At 48.4% G+C, this 13,463-nt stretch overlaps 3 protein-coding genes across 3 annotated transcripts; 2 read left to right on the top strand and 1 right to left on the bottom strand.

Annotated features, from left to right (window-relative positions):
* The first annotated feature begins 778 nt into the window (after positions 1 to 778).
* Positions 779 to 2,542, top strand: OVOL3 (ovo-like zinc finger 3). The gene is made up of 3 exons (XM_006899707.1): positions 779 to 1,010; positions 1,665 to 1,871; positions 2,334 to 2,542. Exons 1-3 carry the CDS (start codon positions 779 to 781, stop codon positions 2,540 to 2,542), a joined length of 648 nt encoding a protein of 215 aa, XP_006899769.1.
* A 100-nt stretch (positions 2,543 to 2,642) lies between these two features.
* POLR2I (polymerase (RNA) II (DNA directed) polypeptide I, 14.5kDa) lies at positions 2,643 to 3,774 on the bottom strand. The gene is made up of 6 exons (XM_006899657.1): positions 3,716 to 3,774; positions 3,574 to 3,628; positions 3,229 to 3,302; positions 3,066 to 3,140; positions 2,905 to 2,956; positions 2,643 to 2,705 (listed from the first exon to the last, which is right to left on the bottom strand). Exons 1-6 carry the CDS (start codon positions 3,772 to 3,774, stop codon positions 2,643 to 2,645), a joined length of 378 nt encoding a protein of 125 aa, XP_006899719.1.
* Positions 3,775 to 4,443: 669 nt separating this feature from the next.
* On the top strand, positions 4,444 to 9,932 carry TBCB (tubulin folding cofactor B). The gene is made up of 6 exons (XM_006899656.1): positions 4,444 to 4,557; positions 4,936 to 5,079; positions 6,372 to 6,468; positions 7,101 to 7,292; positions 9,574 to 9,646; positions 9,818 to 9,932. Exons 1-6 carry the CDS (start codon positions 4,444 to 4,446, stop codon positions 9,930 to 9,932), a joined length of 735 nt encoding a protein of 244 aa, XP_006899718.1.
* The last annotated feature ends 3,531 nt before the right edge of the window (positions 9,933 to 13,463 follow it).

Here is a 13,463-nt window from a genome sequence, read left to right as displayed (position 1 = left end):
AGAAGGGTGCAACAATGAATGAATGGAATTCCAAAATTTCTGTAGATGTTCATTGAAATGAAAAATAAACAACCTAAATTAAAAAAAAAAAAAAAAAGGAGGACAACTTTTAGTTCTGTGAGAGAGGTGCAGCATGGGGTGTGGGAACAGTATGCCAGGGTATTAACAGCTGGCCACACCTGAACTTGACCACTCTGGGAAACTCAAAAAAAGGTGGGGTATTCTGCCCAAGTACGCACAGCACTGAGGACCATTTTTGCCTGTCAACCCCATAGTGGGAAGGCCCACATTGGAACAGGGCAATCAGTCACAGCCCCCACTCATCTCAAACAGCTGCTCTGATTTGAATATTCAAGCCTTTGCAGGTCGTTGGATGTCAGGTGGTGGATGATTTGCCTGGCAAAGACACACAGGTGCTCTGCCCTGCTGGGACTACAGGGGAGGGGGTGGGACTGAAGGTCCCTGGGGTCCACCGTCCTCTCCCATCTCCCACAAGCTTCCTAGGCCCTTTCTCATTATTGCTTGATCCTCCTTGGACCTTCCTAGCATGTCTGCTCCTGGAGGCGGAGACTGGGGACTATCCCCAGACAAACAAGGTAGGTGGAGATGAATGGTAGACCTCACCTCAGAGTAAGTGTAGCCAATGGAGTTGGCTTCCAGCCTGTCATTGAATTTGCATGGAGAGTGAGGCTTCTCTAAGTTCTCATCTCCATCTCCATCTGGAGAGGTCCAGCAGCAGTGCTGTGAGCCTGGAGCCAGCTCACCCTTCCTGGAGGCAATGCCCCGTGCCTTCCTGGTCAGAAGTCGGCGTCCACAGCCACCCAACTGGGGACACCTGCCTGACCAACTCCGGGGAGATGCCTATGTCCCAGGTGACCTCCTCACTGGGCTTGGGGTGGTGAGGAACAGGGGTTTTACAAATCATCACAGTCTGGCTTTCTCTTCAGACTGCAGCAGCCCACGAGGACCATGGGCACACCAGTCTTCCGGCCTTGGAGACTCCTGGACAGTGGTGAGTCTGCAAACAACCCACAAAACCCTGCCTACCTTTGGACTCAACTTAACCTGAATGCCCTTTTTCTTGGTGTCACTTTGCACATCTTCTTGCCGTAAGATCCTTCCTTGAATTATTACTCCATCAGGAATGTCTTTCCATTCCTAGTGGGGGCACAGGTCTCAGCCCAAGCACCAACTCTCCAGGGTGGGAAGATCCTGATTTGTGCCATTTTGCCCCATGGGGCAGAAAAACAGGATTTGAGCCAACAAGCAGATAGCGACTGGCTCTGCTGGAAGATCTGATGAGGTGGTGGGAGTGCAGGGGTTGGGGGTCTGTTGGCAGGAGGGATATGTCAGCAGTGCATGAACTGGAAAGGCAGCACCTACTACAACTTACCTGTGCTCAAAACAATGACAGTCTCAGAGTTAAGTACTGTTCTGGGTGCTCAGGATTTAGCAGAGTAAGACAAAAAGTCATGCCTTTGTGCACTGTACAATTTAACAGAGACATAGAGAATATAATACCAATGCCAGAAAATCATAAAAGCTATGAAATAAAGTGACACTGGCTCACTATCAGCAGTCTTGAGCCTTCACAGACCTCATTGGTCTGAGTAGTAATGGGAGGTGGCAGAGCTGGTCAAAAGACCTAACCCTCCCATCCCTCCCACAGCCCACAGAGGGCACTAAGGCTATGGCTCTCAGAGACCCCAGGGCACTTGGGTGCCCTCTCTGTCCCAAGGCTTTTCCACTGCAGCGCATGTTAACCAGGCACCTCAAGGGTCACAGCCCAGCACGCCGTCACGTGTGCCACTACTGCCACAAGGGCTTCCATGACGCCTTTGATCTCAAGCGCCACATGAGGACACATACAGGTGAGTAGGGGCAGCTAAGCCCCAAATGGAGTAGAACAATATGGAGCGGAGTGCTTGGGGATGGAGTTTCCAGCATTTGTGAGGTAGGGAGCTCAGTTAACAGGACACCTGACACAGGATATATACACACAACCTCAGCATATGGGTGTAAAGGATGTCCCAAGGCAGAGGCAGGGCTCAGCCTGTGAAGGGATGTGAGAGAGAACTGCTGGCTACATGCTTCAGGTCCGAGACTGGAAGGCATAGGAATACCTCACTCCCACAGGGCCTGGGGTACGAACATCCTGGTATGTGTATTGGGCGGTGAGACAGGTGTCTGTCTGGCTCATGTTTTCAGGAAAGTAAGCTGTGGTTGGAAAAGCTCAGTGAAAATGGGGTGGAGAGGTATAAGAGCAGATGCAGATTTGACTTGGAGGCTATTTTTCTGACCATCCTATCTCCTATCCACACCCTGCTGGGCAGGGATCCGTCCATTCCGCTGTGGATCGTGTGGCAAAGCGTTCATACAGCGCTGCTCACTGGAGGCACATCTTGCCAAGGTGCATGGACAGACTGCCAGCTACGCTTACCGTGAGCGCCGGGAGAAGCTGCATGTGTGTGAAGACTGTGGCTTCACCAGCTCAAGACCTGATGCCTATGCCCAGCACTGCTCCTTGCACCGCAGGGCTTGAAATGGTGTACCTGGTGGCCTCTCTGCAAGTGGCAAATAAACACATGAAATTTAAAGAAATGGGCTCTTTATTGTATGTAGGGGAAGGAAGGTTGTGGTGATCACTCAGTCCAGCGGTGACCACAATGTGGTGCTGTGCACACGTAGTAGAGGCGCATGGCATCCTGGAGAAAGATACTCAGTTAGGAAACGCTAGTTTCCATTCCGTGGTTCCACTTAAAATCAGACAGTAGAGACTTTCACAATTATATAAATCAGCCCGGGAGACTGGATTGGAAGGACTCTCCATTGGATACTAGCGTCCTCAACCAGGTGAAGGACCAAACCCAAGACAGATGCCCAGAATTTTGTCTTGTCACTTACCTCAGCGCGAGCACTGTGGGACTGGAAAAACACTGCTTCCTTGTGGCCACACCTGAAGGGACAGCTTTACTGCTCAGTCTTGTGCTGCTTTTCTCCCCTCCCTTCCCTGCCCGGCCAGTGCAGGCCAGACTTCCATTCCCCAAACCCAGGGACGTGCTCACTTCTGGCACGGGTGGTCCTCGGTTCGTGGCAGCGTGGGGTCCTGGGACACGTCGGCAATGATCTGGGTCAGTTCACTATGGATATAGGAGCGAATGGACTCAGAATCGGCTTCCAGGAGCCCCCAGTCCCCACCAGCCCCGTACTCGCTTTTAAACCACTCACTCCACTTCGTGAGTTATCTTGTTAACATAAATACAGCTGTTGTCGGCTTCTTGCTGGTAATCACAGTTCCTGCACTGTGAGGAGGCAAGAGAGGCGGCAAGGAGGAGGTCATGGCTCCGATGGGACAGGAGCGACGACGACAGGGCCTTCTCCAGGGGCGAACTAGGTGTGGAGTGTGTCAAGGGTCACCGGGGAATGGACAAAGCAGAAGCCGCGACCACGAGGAAAACAGGGAGACAGACTAGGACACGTGGTCGTGGGGCTGGAACACAAAGAATGTGTCTCTAGCACACGTGAGGCGGGGCCGAACTGGGAAGTTTGGGGCTTGAGAGGGCTCGAACTCACGGCGTAGAGTAAAATGCGGTTCTCTTTGTCCTCCTTGGGATACAGCATGTTGTTACTGCAGAGAAGGAAAGCAGAGAGGGGTCAGCCCCACGGCCATCCCCATTCCCCCTGCTCTTCCACACCCCCTTCACACTGGCCTCACCATTCCTGGCAGAAGCGGATACCCACAAAGCCCGGCTCATACGTGCCGTCCGGCTCCATAGTTGCCCAGCTGCGGCCCAGCAGGGCGTCTGCGTGCAATCCGCTGCAATACTACAGGTCGCAGGAAGGTTCAGGCCTTGCAGCTTCGCCAAAAGAGGGGGCGGAGCCTCTCATACATCTTGGCTGCTTTGTGCTTTTAGCTATCTCTGCGCCGAGGTTTGATTAGTCACTTGCTTCATTCTTTTAGTGTCCTCAAGTACATTTTTCCTATTTTTCAGCCGCGCCTGTCCGATTTATGAACTAGCATGCATCTGCTACAAGATCCGGGACTACCCTGCAAAAATTTAGGCAGGAATGCCAACGCTCTTCGTTCCGCTGTATGCAACTCCCATGCGCGAGGTTAGCCTTGGAGGGCGGGGCTAACCTTTGCTAGTCTTTTCCTCTGGAGGGATTCATCCTCCGCCCGCCCAGGTCGCTTCCAATGACGCTATTGGAAGAACTCTGAACGATGAACTCTCAGGATTGGCTGAGCCCATCCAGAAGACAGAATGGCTCTCTTGCTGGCGGTGGAGAGACGGCAACGATTGGCTGTGCCTCTAAGCGGGTGGGCGTGGATTGGTCAGGTCCGGACAGGGGGTGGGGTTGATACTTCAGGAGCGGCCGCCTGCGGCTGAGGCGCTGGTGTGAAGCGGCAGAACTGGCCTGGGAGCCCCAGGAGGTTGCGACGAGATGGAGGTGGCGGGGATATCAGCACCAACCGTGACGGTTTTCATCAGCAGCAGCCTCAACAGCTTTCGTTCTGAGAAGCGGTACAATCGCAGCCTCACCATTGCTGAGTTCAAGGTGTGGCCGTGGGGGCGGGGCTTGGTGGAGGCGGGGCGTATGGGTTTGAGGGGTGGGAACAACGAAGATAAAGGGATCCTGAGCGTGGAGAGGGGCCGGAGGGAGGACGAGGAGGCCGAGGCAGAGTTTACCTGAGGTTCCTGGGACTGGGAACCAAACCTGGAGGGGGCAGGGCCGGAGAAAACCTGAGATACTTGAGAGGAGGAGTAGACCTAGAAGAATGAAAGGTACCAGGAGCCCAGGTGTCGACTGTGATGGTTCGAACCTAGTGGAACCTGAGGAGTGAAGGAGGAAGGCTAGAAATTGGGCGATGGTTGTTATTACAAAGGGCGGCCAAAGGGCAGAGCCGCCTCCACTCACTCGGCCTCTTCTTTGCAGTGTAAACTGGAGCTGGTGGTGGGCAGTCCTGCGTCTTGTATGGAACTAGAGCTCTATGGACCTGATGACAAGTTCTACAGCAAACTGGACCAGGAGGACGCACTCCTTGGCTCCTACCCAGTGGATGACGGCTGCCGCATCCACGTGAGACCTCCCTGTCTGGGACCACCCGGTCTCCCAGATACCCACATACACCCACACCCCTCATATATTTAGTAAATACTTGCTATTGCGCTGCCAACCCAAAGGCACGCAGTTCCCAGGGCTGGGCACACTGCCGTTATGTGCTGTTGAATCAGAGCTGATTCACAGGTGACCGTCTAACGAGTTTTCAGAGGCTGTGAATCATACCAAAGGAGACAGCCCGGCTTTCTCCCCCAAGTTAGGCCCTTCCCTTGTGGAGCCCCAGTCCAACCTCGAGAGAGACAAACTCATCACTAGGAGTGAGAGTCTAGAATGGGCTAGGTAGGCCGAAGAGGGTCCAAGAGACTGGAGCACCCAGAGGCAGCTGCTGGCCTCACCTATTAGGAAGAGCTTTCTGGAGGAGTGGATGTCTGAGCTGAGACCTGAGGGGATAAGGAAAGGGTGACATAGTATATGAGGTGAGAATAACATGGTAGGTGGGAGAATAGAGTGTACACAGCATGTATAGGCCCTAAGGCTGAACTTGTTTGAGGAAGGTGGTGTGGTATACAGAGGACCTTTGTGTGTGTCACCTCTGTCCTCAGTCCCCCTCTTCCCACTTGCTCAGTCACACAGTTCCTCAGATGTCCAGATAGGCTCTTCAACAGGGCCTTTGCATGGGCTAAAAACTCTGCCTGCAGATTCTTTTTAAATACAAACATAGCTCACCCCTTCTTTCTATTCCTTTCCCCACTAATGCCTGTCGGTATAAAAATCGCCTTTCCCTTTCTTGGCTTTATGTGATTTTTGCCCTTAGATCTTATTCTCCTTTTACATATTCCTCATTTCTTTCCCTGGACTGCTTTATTGTCTCCAAAATCCTAACAGAGCAGAAAGTGCCTCTCAATTGTTGTTCACTCACTGGGGACAACCTCTGATAGGGCAAGAACTCTCTTAATCTTTGTTAACTGACTCTGAGTTTAACCCATAAATAAGCTTGAAAATATGTCCATTTGCAGAAGAAAACACTAGTTCTTGATGGAATTTGCTTTCCAAAGAAACCAGTGTACATAGAACCACAGAACCTACTCTTTCCTCTCTCTTTGAGCTATCCATAACTATTAAGGGTCTGCGTTGTGCTAGGGCCAAATGTTGAACCAAGTCTGAAAATGTCCCTGTTTGGACTCTGTCCAGCATATAGACTCAATGTCAGCCAAATAATGACCTCATGAACAGAGGGGACAGCAGGGTGGAGATGAGGGCCATGCAGAAAAGGTTGGGAGGCCTCACTGTCACTGATCTTCCTTTCATAGGTCATTGACCACAGTGGTGCCCGCCTGGGGGAGTATGAGGATGTGTCCAAGGTGGAGAAATACGAGATTTCACAGGAAGCCTACGAGCAGAGACAAGGTACAGGGTGCGTGGAGGTGGGGGGGTTTTGGGGAGGTCTGAGGGTGTGAGTACATGGGTGGATGTGGATGTATGGGGGCATACACTGTAGACTGAAAAGATCAGTAATACCAGCAGTGGGGGACATACGGGAATGGTAGGATGGGATGGAGTGTATTTGGGACAGGATCAGATGGGCGTGTGTGGGAGGAATGCAGGGTAAATTGAGCATGATTGAGACCATAATCTGGGAAGTGTTGATAGGCTTAGGGTGGTAGAAGGAGCATGAGAGAGTCTCGGATATGGGCGTTCTGGGGTATGAGGGAGTGGTCAGGGTCAGGTGGGCAGTATGGGAAAGAAGAGCATACGGTCGGTGATAGTTTGTGAGAGGGGATGGAAAGTGTATGGTAGAGAACACATGGGAAGCCTCTGAGGACAAATGTGAGCCCAGAGGAACATGTGGGAAGCAAGGGTCATGTGAAAGGCTGTAGGCAGGTGTCATCCCTCCTCCCATTAGTTCCAGGCTTGTGGGGAGGCACCAGGAGTTGGGGGGGTGGGGTGGGCAGGGTTATGGCAGAACACTGATGTCTACTAGGCCTCCCTCTGCAGAATGGTATCACCTAATCTGAACCCCACCCCCTACCCTGCCATAGACTCAGTTCGCTCCTTCCTGAAACGCAGCAAACTCGGCCGATATAAAGAAGAGGAACGGGCCCAGCGGGAGGCTGAGATTGCCCAGAACCTCATGGAGGAGAGGACTCAGGCCGATGCCATCACTGTGGGCAGTCGTTGTGAGGTGCGGGCACCAGGACAGCCCTTTCGCCGGGGCACTGTCATGTATGTAGGTATGTGGCTTATAAGACCCTCGGTCCTAAGGCTTAGAGGGACTCCATAGGCTCATTCCATAGCTGAGTCTAAGCCTCGCTGCTATGCGGGCAGAATTGGGTGTCCAACCTTTTGGAGATCTTAACCCAGTTGACAGTGACAGCCCAAGTTGTTCAGGGTGGAGAAATGGGAGGCCCAGACAGAGTGGTGAGGGGGAAGCACAAGATGGGGACAATTTAGGACTGTGCTGGGGAAACAAAGGCCAGAATGATCAGAATTATGATGAGGGAAATACTGTAGGTTGTAGCAGCTGAGAGGAAGCATCAGATTAAGGTTTAAGAATAATTCAGGAGGGCTTCCTAGTGAGGATTATCTGAAGGAAAGGGAGATGTGAGTTCAGTTTAAACGTAGGGAAGAGTCTTCCAACCAAAAGGAGTAGCAAGCTGTGAGACTGCAACATGCTTGAGGTGTTTGATGCTGGGAAATGAGGCATGCTGTCAGGGTGGCTTAGTGGGTCTCAGGTGCTGCATTCAGAGAAAGGAGGCCCGTGATAGTGGGGAGTGAGTAAGAGAAAAAATTGGGGATCTTAAGGGCCCATCAACAAACGAATGGATAGAGAAGCTGTGGTATATCCACACAATGGAATACTACGCAGCATTGAAAAACAAGGAACTCATGCAATATTATTCAAAGTGGGTGACCCTGGAGGACATTATGCTGAGTGAAATATCTCAGTCACAAAGGGACAAATATTGCATGGTGCCACTGTTGTAGAATGGGTCTGACCTCAGGGTGGGGGTATGACAGAAAAAACTGGATAAATTATGTATATTGTATTGAAACAGATGAGGGAAAGAACAGATTAGAAGTGATATATGATTGAGTATTATGGTTAGCACAGGAATCCAGAATTAAGGTTGCATAGAGAAGTGTACTCGGGGTGGGGGGTGGGGGGAAGGGACGTGGGAATTGTATACTAATGAAGGAATTTTTTTTTTCTTTCTTTTTTTTTTTTTCCTCTCTTCGGAGGGGGAAGCAAGCTGGTGGGGAGGGGTGGGAAGGGAGAAAATTGCTGCAGTGAATGAATGGAAATCCAAAACCTCTGTAAAAAAAAAAAGAATGGGCTTTAAAAAAAAAAACAACCCCAAAGCTGACGAGAAGGGGCCTTGGAGATAGTGGGATACACAGTGACTTTTTGGGTAATAACAGTTTTATTAAGATATCATTCATGTACCAGACAGTTTGCTCATTTAAAATGGTTTCTAATGAACTTAGGGAATTGTATAGTCATTCTTCATAATTTTAGAACATTTTTTATTCCCCCCAACTCGCATTGCACCTGCTCAGTGCTGTTGAGTTGACTCACAGCTGATCTGTGAGATTTTTGAGACTAAATCACATGAGAGAACATGACCCATCTTTCCTTTGTGGAGCTATTGCAGGATTTGAACCTGTAGAGAATCTCAACCTTTGGTTTAGTAGTGCAGCTTCCTGTGGACCACACTATCAGAGCTCACTATGGGTGAGAATCCATAGTGCTGGTGTAGAACTAAATCATGGCACACTCTCCAGCAAGTTTTCAGAGGTTGTAAATCACAAAGGAGAAGATTGCCTATCTTTCTTCCCTGGAGCAGCTGGTGGATTTGAACCATCTGCCTTTGGGTTAGCACCACAACTCTTTACCATTAGGCCACAAGTGCTCTTTCCCATAGTACCATGGTTGTTGTTATGTACCATCAAGTTGGAACTAACACATAGGAGACCCTCCAGTAGATGTTCAGAGACTGTAAATTGCATGGACGAAGATTGTCCATCTTTCTCCAGTGGAGCAGCTGTTGAATTCAAACCACCTGCTTTTGGTTGGCAGCACAACCAACCCCTTACCACTAAGCCCCCAGAGCTCTTTCTGATAGTCTAGGCAACCACTAAATTTTCTGTCTGTATATAAGCCTATTATCATATTTCATATAAATGGAATCTTGTAATACATGGTCTTTTGTCATTGGCTTCTTTCATTCATCCTGATGTTTTTAGATTGTATCTACAATATCAATAGTTTGTTTATTCTTATAAATTAATAATACGTTATGTAGTGGATAAGCGGGAGACACGGTGGGAGCAGGGAGATCAGTGGAGGGTCCCATTAGTCTAGACAAAAAATGCAGAAGGTCCTGGGTGATAACTAGCAATGAAAGTTATAAGAAACAGTTTTCACCAAGATAGGCCTTCCATTCAATGGGCAGGCATGAATCTGGAATGTGCTGGATCTGGAGGTTTCATTGGGATTTCTCCCCTGGACAGGACTCACAGATTTTAAGCCCGGCTACTGGATTGGTGTCCGCTACGATGAGCCACTAGGCAAGAATGATGGCAGGTAACCACCATTTCCCCTCCAGTGTCTTTGTGCCATTGTGGGCTTATGTGCGCATGTGGGTGCTAATCCATGTGTATTCTGCTGGGTGGGCCCACATGCTCATACTAGCATATAGAGGTTAAAACTATCCTGTAGTTTTCTGACCCCTGCTTCTTCCATCTTGTCCTTTAGTGTGAACGGGAAACGCTACTTTGAATGCCAAGCCAAGTACGGTGCCTTTGTCAAACCATCAGCTGTAATAGTGGGGGATTTCCCTGAGGAAGACTACGGGTTGGACGAGATGTGACACCCAAGGAAGCTGATCTCTGCTCCAGCTCCTAACTTGTCCCCTGTTCCACCTCCACATGTGTGTCAAGGGCCCTCTTTCCCTAATGCCATTTTTTATTCTATTTAACATTTTCCCTTGCCATTGGCTTTTGAGACACATGGATTAAATTTATGGAAATTTGTTAAGTGTTTGGGGAATTATGGGAGGAGTCAGGAGTAGTTAGGTGAGACCGGTAGAGGGGGCTGGACAAAGTAGAGGTTGGGCATGGTGAGGCTTTATCTCTTCACTAATAGCTGGAAGCCCATGAAACAATTATTTGCCCTTGTGTTGATAAGTATGGTCTGCTAGTGTAACAAAGAGACTCAAAATAACATTGGCTTAAACAAGATGGTAGTTTAAAGTCTCATGTAATCATTGAGTGCTAATATAGTGACACTTCTGTGTCGGAGGTTAGTTCTCCTTCATAATTCTCATCTCATCTATTCTTACAAGAGAAGAAAAGGAAGGGGAAGAGATCCTCCATACCTTTAAGAAATATATAAACAACTCAACACTTATTCCTGTTTATTGGCCAGAGTTTGGTTATGTGACAGTATGTAGCTGTAGACTTAACTCACCTAATCATTGCCGTGTAGTTTTCAGCTCATGGCCGATCCTCCATCAGATTTCCAGGCTATAAATCATAATGGGAGGAAACTGTCCATCTTTCTTCTGAGGAGCAGCTGATGGATTTGAATCCTCAGTAATGCACAGCCTTGGAACCCTTATTCACTGCTGGTGGGAGGGTAAAATGGTACAACCACTATGGAAGACAGTATGGTATTTTCTCAGAAAGTTGGAAATTAGCATTTGACCCAGCAATTCCTCTACTGGGCATAGACCCTAAGAAACCGGAGCTACTACCCAGACAGATATATGCACACTTACGTTTATTGTTGCCTTAATTCACAAATAGCAAAGAATGGAAGCAACCTAAGTGCCTATCAACAAATGAATGGATAGAAAAACTATGGTATGCAATGAAATACTACACAGCACTGAAAAACAAGGAACTAAAAAAAACACAACGTGGTTGACACCACTGTTATAAAACAGGACTAACTTTGGGGTTGTGGGGAAACTAAAAAAAGAGGGGATAAATAATACTGCTTTGGGACAGATGAAGGAAAGAACCGTTTAAAAGGAATATGTGATTAAGCATGATTTGTGTGACGACAATCCAGAGTAAGAGGTGCATAGCAAAGTGGACTGGGGGACGGGAGGAGGAGGTGGTGGTGGTTAGGTGCCATTGAGTCAAGTATGACTCATAATGACCCTATGAACAAAAGATCTGAACCCAGTCCTGTCCTGCACCATCCTCACACTTCCTGACACATTGCAGCAGTCACCATGTCAATCCATCTGGTTGAGGGTCTTCCTCTCCTTTTCCTATCCTGTACCCTTCCCAACATCATGTCTTTCTCCACGGAATAGCACCTCCTAGCAACATGTCCAAAGTATGTGAGGTGAAGCCTCATCATTCTTGCCTCCAAAGAGCACTGTGGATGCACCTTCTTCAAGACATATCTATTCATTCATTTGGCCATCCATTCAGGCTCTTCTCCAACACCACAGCTCAAAGGCATCAATTATTTTTCTCTCATCCTTACTCAGTGTCCAGGTCTTGGATGCATTGCTAGTAATTAGACTATGGCCTGAATCACATGCACTGTAGTCCTCAAACTGGCATCATTACTCAATAATTTGGAAAGATGCTTAACAGCAGATTTTCCTGGTGCCATGCATCTCCTTATTTCCTGACTGCTAGTACCAAGGGTGTTAATTGTGGATCCAAGAAAGATGAAGCTGTAGACAGCTTCAGTATCCTCTCTGTCCATCATGACACTGCCTACTGGGCTAGTGGTAAGAATCTTTGTTTTCTTGATACTGAGAAGTAATCCATACCACAGGCTGCATTCCTTGATCTGCAACAAGTGCTTTAAGTCCTCACTTTTGGCAAGTAAGGTGTCATCTGCATAACGCAGGTTATTGATGTGTCTCCGTCCAATCTGGATGCCACACTCCTTTTCATAGAGTCCAGCTTCTCGACGCACTCCCTTCCCAATTCCAAACCATGCAGTGCTCCACTGCTCTGTTTGCACAACAGCCTCCTGATCAGGTATAGGTTCTGCATGAGCAGGCAAACAAAAGTGAATTGGGTGGGAGGAAAATGTGGAAGAATGAATGAATGAATGAAAATCCTACTTGTCTGTAACCTTTGATTAAAATCACAATTTAAATGAACTTTATGAATATTTATAAAAAATACACAGCCTGTGGGTTAGCACTCCTCACAGGCCACCAGCGGCTCCCTTGTCACTGCAAAGGAGGCTAGGAATTGCAGTCCCTATTCTAAATTGCCATGCACTTAACCAGATAATCTGGAGTTCTTGTGGCATAGTGCATATAACCTGCTGCACTGCTAACCTTAAGAGTTAGCAGTTCAAATCCACCAGGCTCTTGGAGAAAGATGAACAGTCTCCTTGTGTAAATGTTACCTGAAAAAAATCGGGTTGCTTTGAGTCAGAAGTAACTGCAGTGAGTTTGGAATATAGAAGCAGAGGAGATGGGATATTGGATGATGTCAGTGAGCAATTTTGCCACTCCCTGTGTAGAGTAATTGTAAGAGTGTGTGTGTGTAATCAGGTTGCTTTGAGTCAGAAGTAACTGCAGTGAGTTTGGAATATAGAAGCAGAGGAGATGGGATATTGGATGATGTCAGTGAGCAATTTTGTCACTCCCTGTGTAGAGTAATTGTAAGAGTGTGTGTGTGTGTGTGTGTGTATTTAAAAGACTTTAGAGTAGCACGAAGTCATTCCTCACAGCATTTATAAAGAGTGGCAAAGAACATTGTGCCCTCAGGTTGTGACATATAAGGTGCCAGGAGAAAACTGAGGGGACTGCCAACTCCACAAAGGTCGTTGAGGGGTCTTGTTTAAGGGGCGATGGGCGGATGGTGGAGTCGGTGGGGAGTTGCATTGCTAACTCAATGCCTGAGCCTCCCAGAGGTTAGAATCCACTAGTAGCTTCTCAGGAGGAAGATGGACAATCTCCTCCCATTCAATTTATAGCCATGGAAGCCCAGTGGGGAGTCAGCTGTGAGTTGCTTCTGACTCCACTATGGTGAGTTTTACAGCGAGAGGAGTAGCAACAGCTACAGCAGAAAGAATGGATTTAAACTTTGTGATTATAGCAAAAAGGATCCAGAGAAAGGGAACTGCTCACATCCACTCTAGTCTGGTGTGCGAGCACTCTGATACCCACCTTAGTGTACAGGGACACACTTCTGGACTACAGAAATGGAATGGGGTAGGGACTGTAGTGTGTGACCTTTAAGTTTCAGAATGGGGAGAATGCAGCAGCTACTACCCACAGCTGATTTTAGTGAAGTCAAATGTGCTGCTCACACTCCACCCCTTCCTACAAATTTTGACACCTATTGTCCCTCCTGCACCATCTCCAGCACTCATTACCAGGTTCAATATTCATCACAGTGGCCGTAGTGGATAA

Source organism: Elephantulus edwardii, unplaced genomic scaffold (genome assembly GCF_000299155.1).
Source record: "Elephantulus edwardii isolate Elephantulus edwardi_28Jun2011 unplaced genomic scaffold, EleEdw1.0 scaffold00266, whole genome shotgun sequence".
Taxonomy (NCBI): domain Eukaryota; kingdom Metazoa; phylum Chordata; class Mammalia; order Macroscelidea; family Macroscelididae; genus Elephantulus; species Elephantulus edwardii.
The sequence above is the reverse complement of the archived record's forward strand: the minus strand, read 5'-3'. Positions and strand labels throughout refer to the sequence as shown.

Bases quoted from the DNA above. Each gene is read 5' to 3' on its own strand.
- TBCB (XM_006899656.1), top strand. From the start codon at position 4,444: ATGGAGGTGGCGGGGATATCAGCACCAACCGTGACGGTTTTCATCAGC. The intron at 5,080-6,371 runs GTGAGACCTCCC...TTCCTTTCATAG, and splicing joins ATGACGGCTGCCGCATCCAC to GTCATTGACCACAGTGGTGC. The intron at 9,647-9,817 runs GTAACCACCATT...CTTGTCCTTTAG, and splicing joins CTAGGCAAGAATGATGGCAG to TGTGAACGGGAAACGCTACT.
- POLR2I (XM_006899657.1), bottom strand. From the start codon at position 3,774: ATGGAGCCGGACGGCACGTATGAGCCGGGCTTTGTGGGTATCCGCTTC. The intron at 2,957-3,065 runs GTGAGCACGTCC...CTGTCCCTTCAG, and splicing joins GAGGACCACCCGTGCCAGAA to GTGTGGCCACAAGGAAGCAG. The intron at 2,706-2,904 runs GTAAGTGACAAG...ATCTTTCTCCAG, and splicing joins CCCACAGTGCTCGCGCTGAG to GATGCCATGCGCCTCTACTA.
- OVOL3 (XM_006899707.1), top strand. From the start codon at position 779: ATGCCCCGTGCCTTCCTGGTCAGAAGTCGGCGTCCACAGCCACCCAAC. The intron at 1,011-1,664 runs TGGTGAGTCTGC...TCCCATCCCTCC, and splicing joins CCTTGGAGACTCCTGGACAG to CACAGCCCACAGAGGGCACT. The intron at 1,872-2,333 runs GTGAGTAGGGGC...CCTGCTGGGCAG, and splicing joins CCACATGAGGACACATACAG to GGATCCGTCCATTCCGCTGT.